The 24,751-nt window shown below is 37.9% G+C and overlaps 1 protein-coding gene and 1 pseudogene across 1 annotated transcript in view; one reads left to right on the top strand and one right to left on the bottom strand.

Annotated features, from left to right (window-relative positions):
• The window catches only part of ARL8B (ADP ribosylation factor like GTPase 8B), a 39,993-nt gene extending 22,381 nt beyond the window's left edge, over window positions 1–17,612 (top strand). Inside the window, 6 exon segments of the mRNA XM_045530774.1 lie at window positions 6,479–6,559; window positions 7,954–8,027; window positions 8,453–8,546; window positions 11,491–11,558; window positions 11,824–11,894; window positions 15,371–17,612. Of these exon segments, the coding sequence (XP_045386730.1) occupies window positions 6,479–6,559; window positions 7,954–8,027; window positions 8,453–8,546; window positions 11,491–11,558; window positions 11,824–11,894; window positions 15,371–15,420 (438 nt within the window). The 3' untranslated portion in view covers window positions 15,421–17,612.
• Window positions 17,613–22,253: 4,641 nt separating this feature from the next.
• Window positions 22,254–22,712, bottom strand: LOC123623381 (annotated as a pseudogene).
• Between the last annotated feature and the right edge of the window lie 2,039 nt (window positions 22,713–24,751).

The following is a 24,751-nucleotide window of genomic DNA, read 5'->3' as shown; positions in this document are numbered from 1 at the left end:
TGACCTCAAGTGATCCTCCTGCCTTGGCCTCCCAGAGTGCCAAGATTATAGGCATGAGCCACTGTGCCCAGCCTTCACTCAGTTTTGATGTTCCCATCCAGTATTACATCTTTAAGCACTACTTAAAAATCCACAATGGCTACTGTTTGGGGTGTGGCATATCTTAACAGTATAAATAAAAATTATCACTAGGTAACTTGAAAAAATAAACTATCAAGCCCCTGTTCCCCAAGGCAAGTGTGATTGCTTGCCCAGTTACCATAAACTTAACATCAAAATCCAAAAAGGACAAGACAAAAAAACCCCTGGCAATATTAATACTAAAACTTGGAGACTTGCCTTCCTGAACCCTTAGGTTTCAGGAGTGGTCCTCAGTACAGAAATATGTCAAGAGCCCCTCTGACAGCAGAGAGGCAGTGCTTGAGTGGTGTGCGAGGACAGTATAGCAGTTAAGAGTTAAATATTATATCTTAAGGGTTTGAGTGGATCTGTTTGTCTCATAGAGGAAAGGAATATACTATTTACTAAAGGCCAGCTTTTCGGGAGCAAAAATTCCTATCTGTGGTGGCTTTTGAGACTGAGGAAGAAGAAAAGCAGAGGGAAGGGAGCAGTAAATACTTGAGGCACAGGGAGGAACTGAGCTAGTAGAGGCACTCAGAAACAGCTTTAAGGAGAGAGGAGACAATACCTTTGCATTATCTTGTAGGAGCTTAAATGTCACTATTTGGAGAGGCCTTGCTGCCTACCCAATCACCTTGTATTACCTCCTCTTGTTTTACATAGCATATATTTATTGTGTAATATTTTAATGTTTGTTTTCTAGTTTCTTTTCTTTTCCTTATCTCTGATGTTGAATTAATGAGTGAATAAGTTAATGCTTAAAGGCAGAGACAAAGTAGCTTTATGGGTTTATAAGACCACAGAGGAAAAGGTGTTTATAAATCAGTACAGCACAGGTTCAGTATCTTTTTATGTTATCAAGGTATGCAGAGGCAGCTGTATGAATTGGTTGCTGATCTTTGGATCGTCTGTGAAGCAACTTTTTTTTTTTAATTGAGACAGAGTCCTAATGCTGTGATCTAGGTTAGGGTGCAGTGTTGTCATCATAGCACACGGCAACGTCAAACTCCTGTGCTCAAGCAATCCTCCTGCATCAGCCTCTTGAGTAGCTGGGACTTCAGGTGTGCCCCACCATGCCCAGCTAATTTTTAAATTTTTTGTCAAGCTATGTTGTCCAGGCTGGTCTCAAACTCGTGGCTTCTTCAATCAATCCTCATGCTTTGGGCCTCCCAAAGTGCAGGGATCATAGGCGTGAGCCACCATGCCCAGCCTGAAGCAATCTTTTTCTAGAACATTTAGACCAGAGTTCATAAACACATAGTAAGAGAGCTGCAGCCACTTCATCTGTGCAGATACCACAGATGAAAGAGCACGTCACTTACTGAAGTCACCAGTGGCTGCCAGTTGATTTGGATTCTCAGGCCACATGAAACATCCTAGCATCCAGACCACAGTCTGCACAGGAGGGCCTGTTAGTGGCAAGGATCTAAGGTTGCCTTTATCAGTCTGACTAGTGTTTTCTGAAGAGTTAGAAGATTTTTTTGAGTCCATATTGTTGTAAATAATGTCAGTTTTGAAAGAATAAAGGATACTCTTGGAATGTTACGACTTTGCAGAAAGTTTCATTTGATTTGCTTGAGAGAAATAATTTTTTAATTTGGTCTATCTGGAATGATGGCCCATGTGGAGAATTTGGGCCATCAAAGAAAAGAGGCCTTAATTGATTATATCCCTGAGGAATCTGAAATACCAGTCTGAAATTTTTTCATGCTATTTAATTCACTATGATAAGTACTGAAGCAAATCTCCTCCCCCAAACAAACAAACAAACAAAATTAAACACACTGGAATTTTGAGACATGTTATTCTTTGGTAATAAGGCTTTTTAGTTAACATCCTTTGGGAAAGAATTATGTCTGCAGTTGGAAGTAAATCCAGATTTGCACATAAAACGGAGAGTAAATCATTGACTTTTGGGAAATTATTTAAGGAACGATCGTTCAGAGTGTTCTGAAATTGGGAGGAAGTGAATGAACTATATGATCCTTGAAATGTTAACTGTAGTGAATAATTATAAACATTTTCTGGCCCCTTAAAAAGAGAGTGTTACTGTAAGGGGAATACCATTTTTGAATATGATATATGCATTTACAATGGTAATTACCGAAAGAAGAGTAAAATATGTTAAAGTGCTCTAGTTTTCCCAGAAGCTAAAAGAGGTGCTTATACTTGGAAGAATGCACTACATTTAATTCATTTTCTAGCTTATAAATAAATATTAAAACACTGAAGTAGATTGCGAACTTTAAGAGGAAGACAAATTATAATGGTAATTTTACAGCCCAGAGGCCTTTTCCTTATACCAAAACTATAAAACATGTTTTTTTTTTTTCCTGTAAGAAGACATATGTATGTTAGTGTCCTTCGGAATATTAAAGGACAGAGTATAATTACAGTTGTCCCTTAGCGTATTCGGGGGGATTGCTTCCAGGACCCTCATCTATACCAACTATCTGTGCAGATTCAGGTCCTGAGGTTGGCCCTGCAAGTAGGAAAAGTCAACCCCCCGTATAGGTGGGTTTCACATTCCTTGAATACTTTCTTTTTATTTTTTTTTAGTTATTTTTTTCGGAGGCAGAGTCTCGCTCTTTTGCCCTGGCTAGGGTGCCATGGCGTCAGCCCAGCTCACAGCAACCTCAAACTCCTGGGCTCAAGCAATTCTTCTGCCTCAGCCTCCCGAGTAGCTGAGACTACAGGCATGCACCACCATGCCCGGCTAATTTTTTTCTATATATTTTTAGTTGTCCAGATAATTTCTTTCTATTTTTTAGTAGAGACGGGGGGTCGCGTTCTTGCTCAGGCTGGTCTCGAACTCCTGACCTCGAGTGATCCTCCTGCCTCGGCCTCCCAGAGTGCTAGATTACAGGCATTAGCCACTGTGCCCAGCCTTGAGTACCATATTTTTGATCTATGTTTGGTTGAAGAAATTCCACGTGGATTCACACAATTCAAACTCACGTAATTCAAGGGCCAACTATAGTTATGATTCACCTACTTGATCCTGAACTAATTGTCAGAATTCCTTATGATTGAATATAATTGTGAGTTTTACTATTATTAGGTAATAGGTAATTGTGGCCTGGCTAATTTGACTTCTAATTCCAGGTATACTTGATTATAATAAAGAATAAAGTGGTATTTGATCATTCCTATTTATGAAATATTTTATTTGGAAATCACTTCAAATTTATAGAAAAGTTACAGGACTAAAAACATTGCAAAGAACACCCATATGCCCTTCACTAGGATCAAACCGTTGTTAACATTTTACCTCATTTGCTTTATTATTTGTGTTCTCTTTATGTCACCTTACATCATTTATTTTTCTGAAACATTTGATGGTAAGGCATATGAACCTTGGCCCTTTATTTGTAATTGTATATTTTCTAAGATTAGGAATATTCTCTTACATGACTATAGTTAAGTTACCAACTTTAGCACATTTAAAAATGATACAACACCAGGTGTGGTGGCTCACGCCTGCAATCTCAGCACACTTTGGGAGCCTGAGGCAGGAGGATCACTTGAGGCCAGGAGTTCAAGACCAGCCTGAGTAACATAGTGCGACCCCATCTCTACAAAAATTAGAAAAATAAGCTGGGTGTGATGGTGCATGCCTATAGTCCCAGCTACTTAGGATGCTGAGGGAGGAAGATCACTTGAGCCTAGGAGTTTGAGGCTGCAGTGAGCTATGATTGTACCACTGCACTCTAGCCTGGGTGACAGAACAAGATCCTGTCTCAACAACAACAAAAAGATGTGACACAGATTTTTATCTAGCTAGTGAAAATTATCATTACCATTTTATAGGACAGAAAATAGATTCCCAAGGTCACATGGTTCAATAATGACTGATTATGTTTTTTGTAAAGATTTTCATCATAATTATATTTATTGTGATAGGCTTTAATCTCTGAGGAGAGGTCTGTGTGAGATAATGCCTCATTTATTTTGTATCATTAGGAAAAAGTGTTTTACATAATGAAGCAGCTAGAAATAGTAAATCTTTGAGTTACCAAACTTTTAAACTAAATTGCACAGGAAGCTTTCTAAAATGCGATACATACTTGGCTAACTTTTCACACACAATCTCTGGAACATGATTTTTAAAAATATTTATTTTAAGGCTGGACACAGTGGCTCAACACCTGTAATCCTACCACTCTGGGAGGCCGAGGTGGGAGGATTGTTTGAGCTCAGGAGTTCGAGACCAGCTTGAGCTAGAGCGAGACCCTATCTCTACTAAAAATAGAAAGAAATTAGCTGGACAACTAAAAATACATAGAAAAAATTAGCCAGGCATGGTGGTGCGTGGCCTGTAGTCCCAGCTACTAGGGAGGCTGAGGCAGAAGGATTGCTTGAGCTCAGGAGTTTGAGGTTGCTGTGAGCTAGGCTGACGCCACGGCACTCTAGCCCAGGCAACAGAGTGAGACTCTGTCATTCATTCATTCCTAAACAAATAAATAAATAATTTTATTTTATTTTATTGTCAGGGACAGGATCTCACTTTGTCTCCCAGGCTGGAGTGTAGTGGCATGATCCTAGCTCACTGCAACTTCAAACTCCTGAGCTCAAGCAATCCTTCTGCCTCAGCCTCCCTAGTAGCTGGGACTACAGGCCACGCACCACCATGCCCGGCTAATTTTTTCTATGTATTTTTAGTTGTCCAGCTAATTTCTTTCTATTTTTAGTAGAGATAGGGTCTCGCTCTAGCTCAAGCTGGTCTCAGCCTCAGCTTGAGGCAGCCTCCTCCTGCCTCAGCTTCCTGAGTAACTGGGACTAAAGGTGTGCACCACCACGCCTGGCTAATGTTTTCTATTTTTGATAGAGATGGAATCTCAAACTCCTGACCTCAACTGATCCTCCCTCCTTGGCCTCTCAAGTGTGCTAGGATTACAGACCTGAGCCACCAACGCCTGGCCTGTTGAATATCTTTCCATGTTTATTGACCATTTGTATATCTTTTCTCATGACTAGTTTTGATATGTCTGGTTTTGATATCATGAATGTATTTTCACATATAAATCATATATGTGAAATTCCGGAGAATTATAATGTCTAATATAAGTGAAAAGTGGTGATTATGATTATGTTAATTTTTTAAAAAAATCAACCAAAACTCTACTGAACGGGAAAAATAAAGGAGGTAAAACTTTTGGATTTCTGTAGAGGAAATTAATTGGTAAAACTGGAATTCATTGTGCTGAGGACTTTAAGAAAATTTTGGAATGCGTGTGTGGCTAGCATAAGGTCACAGCAAACAATTGGCCAGTGTTAAGGCCTTGAAAATAGTCCTGTTTGTTTAACTAGTCCCTTGTTGAGGTATTTGTTAATCCTGGGCTGTTTACCTAAAAAGTAAGAGTCAAGTCAACTGAGAAATCAACTGAGAAATTTGGTAGAGTGGCTAAAATATAAATAAAGTCAGTATTAACTGTGACTCATTACCATGTACAGCAGTCAAAGAATATTGCAAGAAATGTTTAAGACAGAATTATGATATTTTACTGAAGGATATAAAAGATTGGAATGATTGAGTGAATAAACCATGTGCCTGGATGGGTAAATGTGATAGTCGTTAAATATTGAGTTGATAAAGGGCAGTTCTTCTCAAATTAATATATTTAATGTAATTCCAGTGTAAGTAGAGGGGGTTGGGTAGAATATAAAAATTAAAAAAGAAATTCTAATTTAAAAATATTCCAGTCAGTATTTTAACAAAATTATTAATTTCTATAATTTATTTGGAATGTGAGAGATGAATTAAGACAATTTGAAAACATTCCAAATTCTTTACCTGCTATATAGAATAATACCTAGTGTAAGCTGTAATAATAAATTTAGTGTTTAGTCAGGAATAAGCAAACTAATGGAAAGAATTGAGGACTCGGAGAAAGAGCTGTTTATATGGTGTTTGGCATATTATTTCCAATTAGTTAGGAAAGGGTGGATTATTATAAGCCTTATTTAAAGATGAACTTGAAAAAACTATTCAGCAGTGAATTTTAAGTTATTGTCAAAATAATTTAAATGTTGAAAATAGAAAACCGAAGTTTTACTTCTGATTTTCTTTGTTTAGGTGGGAGAATTTATGAATTTTCATATGCATTTATAATGTAAAATATTACCTTAGTTTCAAAAATATCTTTTTTTAATGGGAGAATATGTTTTTTCTGAACAAAATAATGCACCTGTTTAAGAATTATGGCTATAAAGAATTTTTCTTAAAGTAGATTTTTACCACCACTAAAAATTATTCACTAAAATGGATACAAATGGTGTTGAAGCTAGAAGGTTATGCAGTGTTACATATCTTTATAAATATTAAGTAGTCTAACTTGCAATGTTTTACTTTGTTCAGTCAGGTCAATTCAGTGAAGATATGATACCTACAGTGGGCTTCAACATGAGGAAAGTAACTAAAGGTAACGTCACAATAAAGGTACGTCAGTTTCTTGCCATACTTGATTTAAATTGTTAATATATACAGCTAGGAATTTTTCTGTTTCTTTGTTTTTACCTGAGTATATGTAGTTCTTGAGTAATGAACACACATGTTTCTAAAGAGCATAAATCAGTTGTTTTTTGTTTCTCTAATAGATCAAAATGTATAGGAGTTATGCTCATAAAAAGCTTAGTATATTTACACTGAAAAGGATTTTACAAAAATAATAAAACTTAGTACATGGTTTGGGAGAATATTTGGGATTTAGGTATTCCTAGGAAATAAAAATTCCATCTTTAGAGTATTTGGAATGTGGTATTACATTATTTCATGAATAATACTTTATATTGAAAGGTAATAATTTACTATGTAAAATTTTGGTAGTTTAGTATTATATTTGTGGCAGCAAATTCTGTAACCTAGTTTTTCCTTTCGTTACTACTAAGTCCTAAAATTGAAAGTATAAGATAGGAAAAAGTTAACTAGTTGTTTAACACAATTTTATTTTTAGAATGAGTTTGACAGATTTAAATCATAGATTGTTATACTGTTTATTAGGGACAATAATTTAGCATTTTTGTTTTGTTTTGTTTTGTTTTTGGTTACCTATTTCATGGAAATTTAATTCTATGGCCTGAAACCTAATGGCCATTTTGGCCAATTATTGTGGTTCACAGAAGCTGTTCGCTAAACTCTTTCTGTGTAGCTCATCTACTAAAGCCCATAATTTAGTCATTGTATGTCTATGCGTGTTATCGGTGTCTGCAGTTAAATTAGAAGCCTCATGTAGATCAGTACCATGACTTGAGACATTTATGTAGCCCAGTGCTCAGTGTGTGCCTAGCACGAATAGGCATAATTAATAAAATTATTCTGGACAGTGGCTTTCAAACGGGTAAAATAGTTTTATACAAGAAAAACACAGTAGGAATGTTGACTATTTATTTATAGGATAATTTTAAATATTAGATATTAATGTATACCAAATCAGACAAGTAAAATTTAATAGATTCTGAACTGTTGTTTTCTGTCTTGGCATTTAAATCTGGATGATGCACAGTTCTGTAGATTTTAAAAGTGTTATCTTAAAGACATATATTTTCAATATTAACTAATAGGTTAACAGACAGAGTATTGCACATAAACCAAATCTTTGCTTAAGCAGAATTTTAGATCTAGTGTAAACATATTAAATGTAAACTTCAAGTTTAGGAGTGGCAGCAAGAATTCTCAGATTAAAAGATTGAGCTCAAGTTTTTCAAGAGCACTCTGGCTCTACCATTGTGGAAATGAATATATTTCCTGATCTTTCATCCCTTCTTCCGCTAGTTCTTCTTTCAATGAATTATTTGAAATATCTTTATTAAGAATTATTTTGTCTTCATTTAAAGATCTGGGACATAGGAGGACAACCCCGATTTCGAAGCATGTGGGAACGGTATTGCAGAGGAGTCAATGCTATTGTGTAAGTTTTTTTTTTTTTTAAGTCAATTTAGGCTTCAAAGAAGAGAGTTGTTTTTAGTACTTCCAAAGGCTCAGTTTTTATCTCAGGCAATAAAAGTCTTTCTTAGCTAATATCTTGGTGTAATTCCATTAACATGGAGTTAAAAAAATTAATCATAGAATGAGAGCTTTATTTATGTTTTTTGTTTATGCAGCTAAGAGCTAAGGGATATAAGTGTTTTACTATCATGTATTAGCCTTTAGGAATAGTCTAGTTAAAAGTGTTTATTTATGAGTGCTGAACCTTTCTTTATCCAAGACTTAGTTTATTTTCATTAACAATTTCAATAATGTAAATCTTAAGAAAATAAAAAATCTGTAATCCTAGTTGTCATCATCAAGGCATATGGAGAAGTCATGTTGAGATCACTTCATTTTTTTTTTAAGTTACATGATAGATGCCGCAGATCGTGAAAAGATAGAAGCCTCCCGAAATGAGCTGCATAATCTTCTAGATAAACCACAGTTACAAGGAATTCCAGTAAGTACGGAGTACTTGTTAGTTTACATTTGTAATTGTACAATTATAGTAATTATGTTTGAAATCAGTAAGGAAGTCCTATGTTTACTGAGTATCTGCGCTTACCGAGTATCTGCCCTATACTGGGCTTTGTGCTGTTTATGGATTTCTTAATCAGCGATTTACTAAACTACCATGCAGCAGGAGCAGTGCTCAGCCCTGGGGATATGGTGGTGAACAGAAATCAGTAGAAACATACTCCTTGCTGTCATGCAGCTCTGATAAATGCTAGGAAGAAAGGGGCAAGAGGCTGTGAGGATAAAGTTAGAGGGAGTTTTTTTGTTTTTTGGTTTTTTTTTTTTTTTAAATTTTCTTTCTTGTTCTTTTTCTTTTAATTTTTTTTGAGAGAGAGTCTCACTCTGTTGGCTGGGCTAGAGTGTCATGGCATCAGCCTAGTTCATAGCAACCTCAAACTCCTGGGCTCAAGCAATCCTTCTGCCTCAGCCTCCCGAGTAGCTGGGACTACAGGCATGCACCACCATGCCCAACTAATTTTTTTAATATATTTTTGGTTGTCTAGCTAATTTGTTTCTATGTTTTTAGTAGAGACGGGGTCTCACTCTTGCTCAGGATGCTCTTGAACTCCTGAGCTCAAATGATCCGCCCGCCTCGGCCTCCCAGAGTGCTGGGATTACAGGAGTGAGCCACCACACCCAGCCTAGAAGGGAGATTTAGTGCAGCTTGGGAAGAAGGAAGGATTCTCTGAGGAAGTGATGCTTGAGCTGAGATCTGAGGGATGTGATGGTTGGAGGGGAAGAGAGTTCCAGACAAAGGCCTTTGAGTAGGAGGAAGTGGGGCACTGAGAGAAGTTCAGTCTTCTGGAGCACACAGCAGAGCAGGGAGGGCGGGGTAGAGTGTGCTATGCCACACAGCGGGTGGGACGCTAGAGGAGGCCATGCTGGGTGGAACTGTGTGGGAAGCCAATGAAGTGTTTTAAATGATCAGATTATGATTTGAATAGATGATTCTGATTACAGTTTAAGAAGGGATTGAAGTGATCAAGAGAGATTATGAGGAGGATGGTTTGGGTTCTTGGTTGCCAGCAATAGAAAGCTGATTTAAGGAGAAAGGAATTCATTGAAAGGATATTGGGTGGCTCACTGAGTCTGGGAAGGCTGCACATAACCAGGTTCAGAAAATAGGCTGGAACAAGGGAAGCTAAGCAGCTGCCAGGATCACGTGTGAACTTACACCATAGAGTAAGTCTGGCGACCACATGCAGTTTCTGAACATGAGTAGGCACAGTTGCTCTGACTGGAGGTGTTCTAGATGATGCTCCTCTGCTGTCACATGGATTCTCTCTTCTTGCTTTCTTGCATCATTGGTTCTGCATTAAAGTATCAGTTGATCCTAAATTGTGTGTCCATAAAGAAAAGCTGGGAAAGAAATTATCTTATGCTTTAGAAGCAAGTAACTTTATTGAGAGGACGGTGCATACAGTTGGAGATGGATGCCAGGCAATGACAAAACTGACAGCTGATCACAGATGACTAAGGTTTTTTTTTTTTTTTTTTTTAGACAGAGTCTCACTTTGTTGCCCGGGCTAGAGTGAGTGCCATGGTGTCAGCCTAGCTCACAGCAACCTCAAACTCCTGGGCTTAAGCGATCCTACTGCCTCAGCCTCCCGAGTAGCTGGGACTACAGGCATGCGCCACCATGCCCGGCTAATTTTTTCTATATATATTTTTAGTTGTCCAGATAATTTCTTTCTATTTTTAGTAGAGACGGGGTCTCGCTCAGGCTGGTCTCGAACTCCTGACCTCGAGTGATCCACCTGCCTCCGCCTCCCAGAGGGCTAGGATTACAGGCGTGAGCCACCGCGCCTGGCCAGTTTTTTTTTTTGAGACAGAGTCTCACTCTTGTACTGAGTCGAGTGCCGTGGCATCAGCCTAGCTCACAGTAACCTCAAACTCCTGGGCTCAAGTGATCTTTTAAGCCTCAGCCTCCTGAATAGCTGGGACTAGAGGTGTGCATCATGACGATTGGCTAATTTTTCTGTTTTTAGTAGAGACAGGGTCTTACTCTTGCTCAGGCTGGTCTCAAACTCCTGAGCTCAAGCGATCCTCCCGCCTTGGACTCCCAGAGTGCTAGGATTACAGGCATGAGCCATCGTGCTCGGCCTGACCAAGTTGTATGATTAGAAACTTAGCCATTAAGAATCTGGAGTGACAGAAATAAATGTGGAGAGGGGTGAGAGTCGGGGAAAGTAAGACAAGCTGACCAAAGGTACTAAGATTCGGCTCTTAGCTCTCTGACTCTTAATATTGTAGTCTTACTAGCATTCCCCTGAGAGCTCCCAGCATCGTTGGTTGTCTGTGCCTCTGCCATTGCCCCTTTGTCATTTGTGCAAAATTGAAATAAGAGTCTAGGCCTATGAGTGGTATTGGTTAAAATGTCCCGGAGTCAGGGCGGGAAGAAGGCATTAAGTGAAAAAAATTGGTATGACAAAGATGTAGTGTGTACTTTGCACACACTAGGATGGATCAAAGATGTAAATTTTGACTTAGAGTATGGATGTTATCCAATAAGCTATACATACTCATATACCCGGCTTTCCATAGAGCAGAAAGGGTATTGTATGTAGGAAATATAGAGTGGTAAATTGAGCAGGCTATCTCAGCTTTGATTTCTTTTCAAAGCATACCTAACTGTCAGAGTTTATGGCTGCTGTAGTCATCCTGATGCCTACACTCAGCGGTTGTCTTAGGATATTTATAAGTGCTATTCTATAGGATGGATCCTGAATTTTTAAAACTAATTTACATGTTCACATGACTAATGGCTGACAGATAAAAATGGTTACCCCACCCTTGGTTGTTAAGATCATATTTGCATTTTGTTGATGATACATAGGTTGAGTATCCCTGATCTGAAAATCTGAAATGAATATTTTTTCTTTTTGAAGGTGCTAGTACTTGGAAACAAGAGAGATCTTCCTAATGCCTTGGATGAGAAACAGCTAATTGAAAAAATGTATGTCTTAAGAATGAACAATGCAATTTCTAAAATTTGGTTCTAAATTACACTATTTTGTCCACTTGTTACATTATTCAGTAATGATCGTTAGCCATGTTTTTGGTACATAAAAATGGCCTACCAGAGAAGTTAATCCCTAAAATTTTAGTAGTAGTATAATAATTTCTTCAGTATAGTAATAACAAGTAAAATTGAGCAATGAGTGATAAACATGACAACTGTTCTAAGCACAAACTTATTCTCTTAATTCTGCTTCTTATAGGAATCTGTCTGCTATTCAGGACAGAGAAATTTGCTGCTATTCAATTTCTTGCAAAGAAAAGGATAATATAGGTAAGAAATGACTGGTAATTTTGAAAGAAATGGGTGTCATTGGAAGGAGTGGCTAATGCTTCTTCCTGTTTATTATCCCCATTTCTGATTAAATGACTTCCTTTATAGGGTACTGTTGCTTTTGCCTGAGGCAAAAGAATAGATAGACATTATACCTTTTGGCAACAAATAACAGTAAGTCCTCACTTAACACAACTTTAAGTGAAATGACATACAGCAAGTTCTTGAATAACATTGTTTTGTTCAATGTTGTTTCATTATAATGTTTGAGGAAAAAAATTCATTTCGTTATACATCATTTCACATAAGTCTCAGTTTCTAAGGACCTATCAATGATATTAAGTGAGGACTTACTGTATAACATACTGAATCTTCTCTATGCTAGTTAAAGAAGTAAATCCAATAAAGCCATGAGGTTAAGCATTAGGTGATAAAAATTTATTGTATTAATTTTTTGTAGAGCTAGTATCCAACTGTGCTTTATAACAAAATGACATTTTTGAAATAAGACTTTACTAAAATTGGTCTACAGGCACTTTAACAATTTTTCATTTATTGAACCAGTGTATAACTGTAATATGTTAGCACTTTATTGGAAGTATAAGCCAAAAATACCCTTTATATACTTAATGTCTGTATTAATGTCTTAGAACTACCTCAACAAAGTACCACAAACTAGGTGGTTTGAAACAGCAGAAACTTAATCTCTCAAGTTCAGGAGGCTAGAAGTCCAAAATCAAGGTGTCAGTAGGGTCATGCTTTCTCTGAAGGCTCTAGGAGAGAGTCTGTCTTTGCCTTTCAGCCTGTGGTAGTTGCCAGGTGGCAGTCCTTGGTTTGTATTAATAGATGCAGCACTCTAATCTCTGCCTCACATTCACACCTCACATGGCTTTCTCTCCCTGTGTGTCTCTGTATGAATATATTATCTTTTTATAAAGACACAAGTCATTAGAGTAGGGCCTACCCCAATCCAGTATGACCTCACCTTAACCGACAACTTTTGCAGAGATCCTATTTCCAAATAAAGTCACATTCTGAGGTTCTGGATAGACATGAATTCTTAGGGGGATGCTGCACAATCCAATATGGTGTCCTTAAAAAATAAGTACGTGCGACTCAACTTTAGTCTGTTAATTTGATGAGGGATTATTTAATAAATGAAAGTGTATTGGAATAAAATGTTATAAATAGTGCCTAAATGGTATATTTACAAAGTTTTTCTGATATTTTTTCTTTTATCTTTATTCAGTATGTATTGGTTCTCATCATACTTAACTTTTGGCTATTTCTGAAGACCTTTTTGGTTGTCATAACTAGGAGGGTAATGCTAGGATCTAGTGGGTAGAGATCAGAGATGTTGCTAAACATCCTACAGCCTCCATAGCAAAGACTTACCTAGGATAAAAAGTCAATAATAGTGTTTTATACTAACTAATTTTTAGTACGTTGTGCTACTTTGTAAATCTATATTTTCTCTAGTAGTTACCAAAAGAGAAAAAAAAAAGCTTTAGAAGGGAGGAAAAACTCTTTTATTTTACGACTGTTATAAACTAGCTGGATACTTTTCCTGAAAAAAATCTCTCAAGCTCATTTATGTAAGAAATGCAGTAGAGTTGGTGAGAACTTCTTTTGCTATTGAATTCTGATCTTCATAGTTTGCTATATAGCTATAGTCACCAGGTTGGTTAATTGTAGAATTCATGGTTCGCTTAAAGTGTTATGAAGCCCAAGGAAACTCATCCACCCTAACAAGAGTAAAACAAAAACTTTGTAAATCAGAATGCCTATTTATTTGGAGCAAGAAATAGAAATACAACTAACAGCTGAGTAGACTTTCTGGGTAATGAAGTTAGAATACCCTTCTTGATTTCAGCTTTTACAACATGTTTTCGTGCCATATTTATGAATTTACTAAATTGCTCCAAAAAGTATTTCAGAGCACATGGTTATATATTACACTTCCAGTTTCCTAATGTGGTGCATGAAGTGCCTTAATTTCATTAGTAATGTGTCCTCAAGCTACACATAAAACAGATTACTTCTAGTAAGATGATCTTTTTAAATATTGCTCATATCTGTGACCTTTTTGTCATGGAGGGTGACTTTTTCTTCATCTCAGTGTCTTATTTCTATTCTACCTTTAAAAAAAAAAAAAAATTAGAGACAGGGTCTTGCTCTGTTGCCAGGGCTGGAGTGCATTGGCAGGATAATAGCTCCCTGCAGCCTCGAACTCCTAGGCTCAAGTGATCCTCCTGCCTCAGCCTCCAGAGTAGCTGGGATTATAGGCATGTGCCATCATGCCTGGCTAATTTTTTTTGTTTTTATTTTTTTTAGATATGGGGTCTTGCTATGTTGCCCAGGCTGGTCTTGAATTCCTAGCCTCAAGCGATCCTCCAGCTTTGGCCTCCCAGGCGTGAACCACCACACACCTTTTCCTATTCTTGTTGTGATAGTCAGTCTCCGTATTGGCAACCCTCCAAGTTTCCTCTGTTGCCATTGCTAGCATATTAAAATAAACTAACACGATTTGCTTAAAATTCTCTAGTAACTTCCTATTGTCTTGAAAATAAAATCTAAACGTCTAAACATTTAAGAATGGCAGGCCGGGCGTGGTGCCTCATGCCTGTAATCCTAGCATTCTGGGAGGCCAAGGCGGGAGGATTGCTTGAGCTCAGGAGTTGAGACCAGCCTGAGCAAGAGTGAGACCCCATCTCTACTAAAAGTAGAAAGAAATTAGCCAGACAACTAAAAATAGAAAAAATTAGCCAGGGAGTATTTGGCAATGTCAGGAGACATTTTTGGTTGTCACAGTTGGAGGGGGAGCCTGCTGGGGTGGGGAACCTGTGGCCTTCTGATTTCAAGATTGTTTTTAAGCACCAAAGGAGGGAAGAAAAGCTTCATCTTTCTCAGCTGCACCCCTTTTAATAAAAAGATTTGTTCTGTAAAATTTGGATTCAGTCAAAAGGCCGTATTTGAGGAGGCTGTACTTTACAGAGCACGGGAAAGGCCTTCACCCCAGTGCAGGAAAGAAGCTTCATGCCTTTTTTGATTCTTTTGCTGTTTCTTTTGCTGGGAATTCTGTGCTGCAGCCGCTAACCCAAATGGTTACTGTGTCTTCTCTATCATACTTTAACACTCCTTGAGGGTAGAGGAGGGTTGCCCCATATTTTTGCATTCCTGGCAATTTGCACGCAGTACCTGATCTTACAGGCCATGCATAAAAGGTGGCACCAGCTGTCCTTTACGCATTTATATTTTTAAATCAAAGACCCTTTAGTCTCTGATAAGTTCTCATATTATCACCTTTAAGTTTAGGTAACAGAGTATAGTAGTATAGGTACAGAAAAGCAGAAGGGGACAGGCGAAGCATGCGCCTTGTGAATTAGCTGCATTTAAATATTGTCTCTGATGTTTATTTTCTTAACTGTGGTATCTGAACACCTTTACTTTCTTCTCCCCCACTCCCCCATCTTTAGATATCACACTTCAGTGGCTTATTCAACATTCAAAATCTAGAAGAAGCTGAAGCATCTCCTGAAGTCTTCCAGTCCTTCTTGGCTATAATCCTAGAATTATTGTCCGTTCCTCTGAAGTACTTCCCAGAATACGGTCCTTCCTAAACCCAAGAAATTGCCTTTTTCAGAGTTTATTTCTCATGTGCACTGCTGAAGATGTGTATCCCTAATCCTTCATAAAGAATCAGCTAGAGTTGTCATGATAAAGTCAGCACACACAAAAAGGCTTCTTATACATACTTGTCTTAAACAGTGTGTAGAGCTTTTTTAAAAAAATAAAAAACAAAACACACTCGACCATCTTAAATCAAGAAAATTGCATATTTCTGTTCTGGTCTTTCTGGGCCAGATTTTTATATTGGTTTTCAGTAAATGTCTATCTATAATATTTCATTATAGAGTTCAGTAGCTTAATACTGATACTGACTTGATACAGCATGAAGTTTCTAGTGCCACACACAGTATTTAGAAAACCTTTAAGCCTGACTCATGTGGGATATAAACAATATGTTTATCTTATCTCACAAATGCATGTGAAATGTATAATTACACCTTAGGAATTCAAAAATGGTCTGCAAGGAATGAGCAGAGGCACCAGATCAATGTTGTGGGTTCTTTACACTGGTGAGATTCTACCTGATGAATTTTTAAAACATTCTGCTTTCTGATAATTCTTTATCACCAGATAGCTTTTGGGGATATGGGAGGAACTAAAGCATGCTGTTTTGTATCTGTCCAGATCATTACTTCTATCTTTTATTTTTTTTCTCCTGGTTCAACATAACTTTTTTAAGGGGTTGGGGATTGAAGATTTTCTCAAAAGCTTTCATGAATTTAGAGCATTCCAGCCGATATAATAAAACCTGTTAAGAATGTCAGACTTTGTTCAAACACCTGTTTGTTCTTTCTGTCTCCAGTCATTAACAGTGCTGCTGCATGACACTCTAACTCTTGACTTTTTATATCCAGTCATAAAGTTGACTTTCAGCACAAAAGATACTTATAAACAAATAAAAGTTCTTATTTTTCTCTCGTTGATGTAAGGTTTGGCACTCTTTTGACTGGTGCCATTAGACATCTTGATTATTGTGACAACTCTAGACCTGCCTGCTTTATCTAATGTAATCATGCGCAATGTCTACAGGTTGTTTAATAATCAATCACACAGAGAACTGAGGAACTGATGCCGTTGTTTTGCTTCTATGATACAGAGATGTCTAAAAACTTAGAGTGAACATGTTTTGTAGTTTAGTGATCTCCATATACATAAAGGGACATATTAATACTGGTTCACTTGTAAATTATTATTCATATAGACCACTGTAGTAGAATTCTCTGGTATACCTGCTTATGTGTTGCCTCACACTGTGTGTGATTTTGTTTTTTGTTAAGCAGCACTTATGTAGACAGTGCATTTCCAAATGTGTGGAGCACTCAGAGTGTAGTCAACAGTAAGTTCTTTTAATGAATACCAGTTTAATTTATAGACAGCCATGGCCTTAAAATATTCAAAACCTGCACTGTGTTGCACAGACACTACTTGTTTTTCTTCATTCATATTTTTATGAGTAGAATCTGGGCTTTTAGAGTTCTCTTCTTATTCTTTGAAGCATGTTGCATACTTCCCAGATGGGATGGATGGTTCTGTAAATGAAGGGATATTTGAACTTGCTACTGTTGTTCAACATCATTAATGGTCGCTGTGAACCATTACAAAGAATGTGGCAACTTGCTTGTGCCTGAAAGAAGTTGGAACTAGAATGTGTGACTATGTGGGGACTGCATAGGTTTGTTAATTGACCTATAGCTAAACCTTAATGTGTTTGTGTGTCTGTTCATTGCTTTCAGCATTTCAAGACATCCAAACGCTACTACCAACATTTTCCTGTGCATTAACCTCTGCATGTGAAAACTTAACAGTTACTGAACTTTGTAAATACGTGAATTTTTTATTTAGGTGGATGCATTTTTCGTCTGTTTACTGCTCTTCTCAGCTTTATTCAATAAACTTGCATTTTGAGGGTTGTATTGACAATTTTAACTTAAAATGTGCATCATGATGGAATGTGCAGACTTCTTTGGAAGGGCTTAGACAGTTACCGTGAGGAAGGTCCATAGACCGTGTGCTAGAGAGAAATCAGCTCAGCCCTCAAAAAACTGGGTCTGTGGGCTAGTTAAAATAGAAATAAACTTTTAAAATACCCACAGGATTGATATTGTGATTTTTTTGGGGGTGGGGTGGGGAGGGAGGTGCTACTATTTGTAAACTGTCACGATTCACCAAGTTAGGACTTTAAGTGGCAGGAACTAGTAGAGCATTTTATAGTCAAGTTTAAAAAATCAAACCAAGATCTCACTAATAAACTGAAATTGCAAGACATCCCTACTTACTTCAGTTCAGAATGAAAATATTTTAACTGCTAAACAGGCTGGTTTTCCCACAAAGGCACATTTTTAGGTGAAAACATTTGGCCCATTTTGCTAGTATAGTATCTGCTGTACTGTAAAATAATTCAGTATTTATCTAGTCAAAGCTACTGGAGAAATGATTTTATAAATTTTTATTTAGAAAATAAAATTTTTATTTAGGAAAGTTCAATTGGCTTTTTCTCTGTATCCATACTGTTCTCTACAGCCAACTTTTACTGGCTAATTGGATGTATGATTTAGTATTTCTGTCCCTAGGATATCACGTTTAAACTTTTTTACTGAATTACTGGAGCCATTTAGTCAAGCCATCATTTTGGTCCCCTTCTTAGCACTCTACCAGAGGAGGAGTGTGTTTGTGGGGGGGAGACAGGGACATTGAGGACATACGTTTAGCATTCTAAGTTTGTGCACTCGAAAATTGAGACTTCTAAAATTAGTCCCTTTTATTCTGTCAAGTAAATTGAGTGTATTGGACCATGTCTGCTTTAGTGTACATTGTCTTTTGGCTGAAGAATTAATTGCCTTGTCTATTCTCTCCATATAGGATTGAGTTACACTGAAATCCAAAGGGTCTGGCAGGTTGAGAACCTAAGTGGAAGCTTAAATGTAACACTGCAGGCACCGTACTGTAACAACTGATTGGCCAGATGCTTTAAAAGTGTGCCATCATAGGGAAACCACTGTGTTTGATGTGTCACGTATTTTCATTTTGTTACAGACTTTTAAGGCCATATCCTTAACAATGTGTATACTAAAGATACTTGAAAAGGAAGACAGCAAAGCCTTACAGACTTCCCTTAAATTTGCTGCTCTGTAAGTGAGCGGCTCACTGCAGGTGTTTCCTGTTGGTTGGTAAATATCCTCCACATAAATTTCTGTTTCAAATTCAGCTTTTAATAAAAATGAGTACGCTTGTCATTGGTGCCTGTTGAGTGTTGTTCTGGAAACTGAAGCAGGTCGTTGACATGCTAGATCAACTGCAATGGGAAGTTTCTTAATTTAAACAGCAGTAGTCATTCATTATTTCATTTCATCAGCAAGCCCTCTCTTCTTCAGTAAGAGAATTCTATTTTAAAATCCCAAGGCAGTTGGCACTTAGGTAATGCAGATTTCCCAGCAGGAATCAGGAGGGGGAAAAGATACCTTAGCCTCATTTCACTGAGGGTTGCAGGTCTTGCAGTCATGAAAGGAAGGGTTGTAGGAAAAGAATTGTCAGCTTAAAATGCTAATGCAACTTAGTTTCACGAAGTGAAGAGACATTTGGGAGAAGGTGCCGTTAACTGATTGTGTGACTGGTGAGTTGCTGAGCCCCCTATGGCTCCTTAGTTTTCCCATCTGTAAAATGAGGAGGAGAGGATTTCTAAAATAATTTCTCCCACTAACAGGCTGATTCTAGCAGCCTAGAGATTTGATTGGTGGTGAAACAATCAAATATATAAATGCCCACTTGTCCTAATGAATGTGTTAATGTTGCATGTTCCTGTGACTTGAAAGAAAGTAATCCCAAAATACAGAAATATTTACTTTTTTTTTTTTTTAGAGACAGTCTAACTTTGTCACCTGGGCTAGAGTATAGTAGCGGCATCATAGCTCACTGCAACCTCAAACTCCTGGGCTCAAGGGATCCTCCTGCCTCAGCCTCCTGAGTGGCTGGGACTACAGGCGAGGACCACCACACCCAGCTAATTTTTTTTTTTCTTTCTATTTTTGGTAGAGTTGGGGTCTCCCTTTTGCTTAGACTGGTCTCAAACTCCTGAGCTCAAGTGATCCTTCCATCTCCCAGAGTGCTAGGATTACAGGCGTGAGCCACCTCTGCCTGACCAATATTTACGTTTTATAACTTTAAATTTTAACATACTTAAGGGGTGGAGCTTGTAGACATTTTACAAAATTATACAGTAACTTAACATTTTGTTTGAAGGAAATGCTGTTAAACATACAGGCTTGTATTTTGAAAGACATTCACACATTTTAAAGCATTTTCCCCAGACTGCAGACAAGTATCTACTCTGATGTATATACTGTGGAAAAATACATACCTACTACCAGTTTGGAGGTAAATGGTTTAGAGCTAATGTTCAACACTTTATAACTGCTGTGTAGCTTGGTTCTGGTAGAATTTATGTAGAGCTTTCAGAACCTGGAGTGGTTAGAAAATAGTTCCATTCAAAGTAAAGGGTTGGGGCGGGGGCAGGGGGACCAACAAAATTTTGTGTTCCATTTTGAATATGGGAAATAAACCATTAATCAGTTGCTAATTACAGTATCTCCCCCAACCAGTTCTTACGTCATGTGCAACTTTGGCCTGCCCTCGGTATGTACAATTTGTATCACATGACATGCCCTCTTGTTTCTATGGGTTAAGAGCATCTGTCTTTTCTACCTATTGTTACCCAAAACATGAATTTGATAACTTTTTTTTTCCATTTGTTTTATTCTGTAAGGAAAAGTTCAAATTGCTATATTTGTCATATCACTAGCTAATTTATGAAAGCGCTAGCCTTCCTTATTCAAAGAAGGGTTAAGAATTTATATAATTCCACTTTTTCTGGAAGCATCAATAACCTGAAGTCTAAAGCACAGTATGCATGTAGCCTGGTGAATATTCTCCATGGATAGTTGCTACGTTTGTTTCAGTGGTTTAGTTACAGCAGGTGGAAGAGAATCTCACTACCATTTCTTCCTAAGTTCCATTTATTTTTTGAATAAAGTAAGTCATGTGATTTAATTTTTACTAGGTAGGTCACATGATTCAATAATTAAAAATACATAAAGACATTGGCTTGATCTCAGCCATGTCTGACTACATGTATCACTTTATTTTTCTAGTATTTTATACAAAATACAGAAACCAAACCTGCTTTTTTTTTTTTTTAAAAAAAAGTCACTTTCTTACATAAAAGGCAGCAGCATACTGATTTGACCATGGCTTTTCCCACTTACTATGTTCTCGTGTCTTTCCGTATCAGTACACAGAGAGTTCCTGTTCGTGCGCAGCACCATGGTTCCCATGTCATCGTGTGGTTTTCATTGTGCCAGTATTCCACAGTTTATTTAACTGGTCCCTGTTAGAAATCTGGCTTGTTTACAACCTTTTGCTTTTATAAATAGTACTGCAGTGAATCATTTTGTATATGTGTAGCAATTCCCAGAAGCATGTCTGGGTCAAAGGGTAAATGCATTTGTACTTACATTAGTGCTAAACAAAAATTATGGGGGCCATTGTTTTCGACTGATCTCCTGCACTAGGCGCCAACACACCAAACCAAAATGGAGTCAATCGTGCTAAATGCCACAAAGTCAAACTGAAACTTTACAGACCAGTTTTTCCTGAAAACAAGATTCCAGTCTATATGAGTTAGTGTAATAAAGAAGTCGCCTCTGCTTTAACCCTTACAAAACATGTAACCTGAAGAAACCTGATGTTAACCAATCAATTATTTTTGTGTTGTTCTGTGTCCTTGTTCCCACTTTAGAAAACCCACTCTTCTGCTGTTGCCCACTGGGAGCTTTCATGCTATTTTGTAGCATGGAGGCTGTCCCTGATTGATGAATCATGAATAAAAGCAGTTAGATCTATAACTAAATTTGTTGTAGTTTTGTCATACACTAGGAATTATTTTTACCAATCTCTGTCCCCTGTGCCTTTTTTATTTTTATTTTTTAAGAGACAAGGTCTTGCTATGTTGCCCAGGCTGGAATGCAGCAGTCTCCAACTCCTGGACTCAAGCAATGTGCCTCCCTAGTAGCTGGTACTACAGGCACACACCCAGCTCCCTGCGTCTTGTTAACAGCATGTTGACAAACTTTTGGATATTTGCCCATCAAATAGATGGGAATATAATTATATACTATCAATTTTAAACCAAATGTGAAATTTAGCTTTTTTTTTTTTTTTTTTTTTTTGAGACAGAGTCTCACTCTGTTGCGGGGGGCTAGAGAGCCGTGGCGTCAGCCTAGCTCACAGCAACCTCAAACTCCTGGGCTCAAGGGATCCTCCTGCCTCAGCCTCCAGAGTAGCTGGGACTATGGGCATGCGCCACCATGCCTGGCTAATTTTTCTGTACATATTTTTAGCTGTCCATATAATTTCTTTCTATTTTTAGTAGATATGGGGTCTCGCTCTTGCTCAGGCTGGTCTCGAACTCCTGAGCTCAAACAATCTGCCCGCCTTGGCCTCCCAGAGTGTTAGGATTACAGGCGTGAGCCACTGTGCCCAGCCGAAATTTAGCTCTTCTTACAGAGCTGAGGAAATATTATTAACTTTATTCTGGAGTTGGATCTTCACCAAATCAATTATAGGTAATTCCCTTCTCCTTTTTTGCCTAAGTTTATTCCCCCTTTATATAGCAAGTATATATTGCTTCAGAAAGAAGCAATAGCCAGAGGGTTGTTTTTTTTTTTTTTTGGTTTTATAACTTTGCTGTATTCTATGATCAGCAGTTAGTTCTTATCCACATTGTAGATTTTTGAAAGTGGTAACAGGTACGTAGGTAACTAAAGTATAAAGCTTATTGGGTCAGTCTTCATCCTCATTACGTTTTCTGGACAACCACATGTGGATACAGTATGGGACGTTCCTTATTCCTTTGGTCCAGACAGCTTTGTTGAGCCTGATGTCCATGCACACATCTAGAGTCCCCATCTCCTTCATGGCAAATTTCCCAATCTTCTTGAGTGGAGAAGGATCATGCTTCTTGAGGCCCACTCCATGGATGTGCTTGTGAATGTTGACAGTATAGTTTTGGGTCCCCACCTTGTTAATGGCGCAACAGCCCTTCTTGCCACTCTTCTTTGCGGGAGCTATTCTGCCAGGACCGAGTTGGGAAGAAAGAACAGGAGGGATTGTGCAATAATCAGTTTCAAAAGTCATCATTACACACTTGATTTTTTTTTGCATTATTGCTTTAGATAACAAATCATGTATAACTTCTTAGAGTAGGAAAATCCCTTCTTTTGATAAATTATTTTAAGCCTGGTATTTAAAATAGGAAGCTCTGGAACTATCCTTGAGGTAGTCGTAGAGCCCTTTTCTGACTTCGCAGTCTTAGGAAATTAGTGCATTGATTCATGGCGCTCACACTCACAAAACCAATTCCAAAAAATGAAATGTCAGCCTATCTATTATATAATGGAGGATATCTTTAAAGGCATTGAATTAACATGTTGGCCAGGTTACCTCCTTCCAACTATAAAAGTAAGGAAATTGAATTTGGATCACCTTCTTGGGTACAACCCCAAATCACTGATTTAGGACCATTATGTGTATAAGCTGCTATATGTTAAGATAAATAGAACTCAAATTAGACTTGAGGATTAAAGGCTTTTTCAGCTGTTCTGGGAATGTGGTAAGTTTTAGCCCTTGTCCTACTTTATACTCGGTTTTCTTAGACACGTTTTTCTCCCAAGACAGTGGTTTGAATTAATATAAGGAGGGACTTAGTTTTTTAATTCATCCAACAGATCTCAGGAGTGTATGTACCAGGTGTTTTTACTATTAATAGATTTTAGTTTTAAAAGGTTCAGAGTTGAATATTAATAATAGAGCTCACTATGTACGCAGCACTGTTGTACGTACATTTTATATATGTGTATATATTCACATATATGTTAAATAATTCTCACAACTGTGGTAAGTAATGTTCTCATCACTCCCCCATTTTATGGATGAGGAAACAAGTCCAGAAAAGTAACTTCCCAAGGTCACTCGTATGGCAGAGCTATGATTTGAACACTTGACAATTGGACTCCTGAGTCTGGGTTCTTAGTTATTTCTTTGGCACTCCTCAGAGTAAAGCCATTTTTACAATGAAAGTGCCTCCTTTCCTTTTATCAGTCCCTGATGCTCTTGTCAGATTACAGAAAAAAACCTATCACAAATCAAACTGTTTCTTAAAGAGTTGATTTTTAAGCTTGGGGTTCTGATTAGATATGGGTTTTGGCCCAACTTTTTTTTTAAAGTCTATTTATTTCCTTCAAAGTTTCTTTTTTTTTTTTTTCTGAGGCAGGGCCTTACTCTGTCCCCCTGGGTAGAGTGCAGTGGCATGATCGTAGCTCACTGCAACCTCAAACTTCTGGGCTCCAGCCATCCTCCTGCCTCAGCCTCCTGAGTGTCTAGGACTACAGGAGTGCCCCATCACGCCCGGCTAATTTTTCTATTTTTTGTAGAGATGGGGTCTAGCTATTGTCCAGGCTGGTTTTGAAATCCTGGCCTCAAATGATCCTCCCCGCTACGCCTCTCAAAGTGCTGAGATTACAGGCATGAACCTGGCCTGTTGTCCCAATCTTATCAGCCGTATTTACCTTGAGGGGAGCCCTAGTCTAATCGAAAGGGCTAGTCACATAAAAATCCATTTTCTTTCAGTTCAACTTAATTCGAGAAGGAAACACTTTCTGAACCTGGCTCCTAATTCCAAGCTGTGCCTTGACAGGCAATAACGTCAAAATTGTTGCCCTTGGGGTGGTTTGGGTAGAGTGGGAGGACCAGTCTTTTTTCCTTGCTTGAGGGCCAGCTATTTGTATGTAAATTGATCTGGACTAAAGTGTGCTAGCTCTTTTTCTGCCTGGAGCCTCCAATCTGATTTCTTCCATTATGGCTTGTGGAATAAACCTTACGTTTTCTGTGAAAATTAAATGAGCACATATGTGAAAGTGTTTTTAAACCATAAGACCTTTACAACTGGCAGCTCTTGTCAGTTTTACTGTGAAAAGCATCTTTCAGAAGTTGGATGTTCTTTGGTTATTAAAAGAGATTTATTAGCGCTTTTCTCTAATGTGAGAACAGGAGCTGCCATCAATGTGGTCTACAGTTGGTGAGGTCACGTTCAAGTTAAAATTTGCAATAAAGCGGCTTAGGAAGGAAATATACAACATGCAACTTAATGTTCACATTCAGTTTGCAAGTTCCAGGAA

This window comes from Lemur catta, chromosome 18, assembly GCF_020740605.2.
Source record: "Lemur catta isolate mLemCat1 chromosome 18, mLemCat1.pri, whole genome shotgun sequence".
Classification (NCBI taxonomy): Eukaryota; Metazoa; Chordata; class Mammalia; order Primates; family Lemuridae; genus Lemur; species Lemur catta.
The sequence above is the reverse complement of the archived record's forward strand: the minus strand, read 5'-3'. Positions and strand labels throughout refer to the sequence as shown.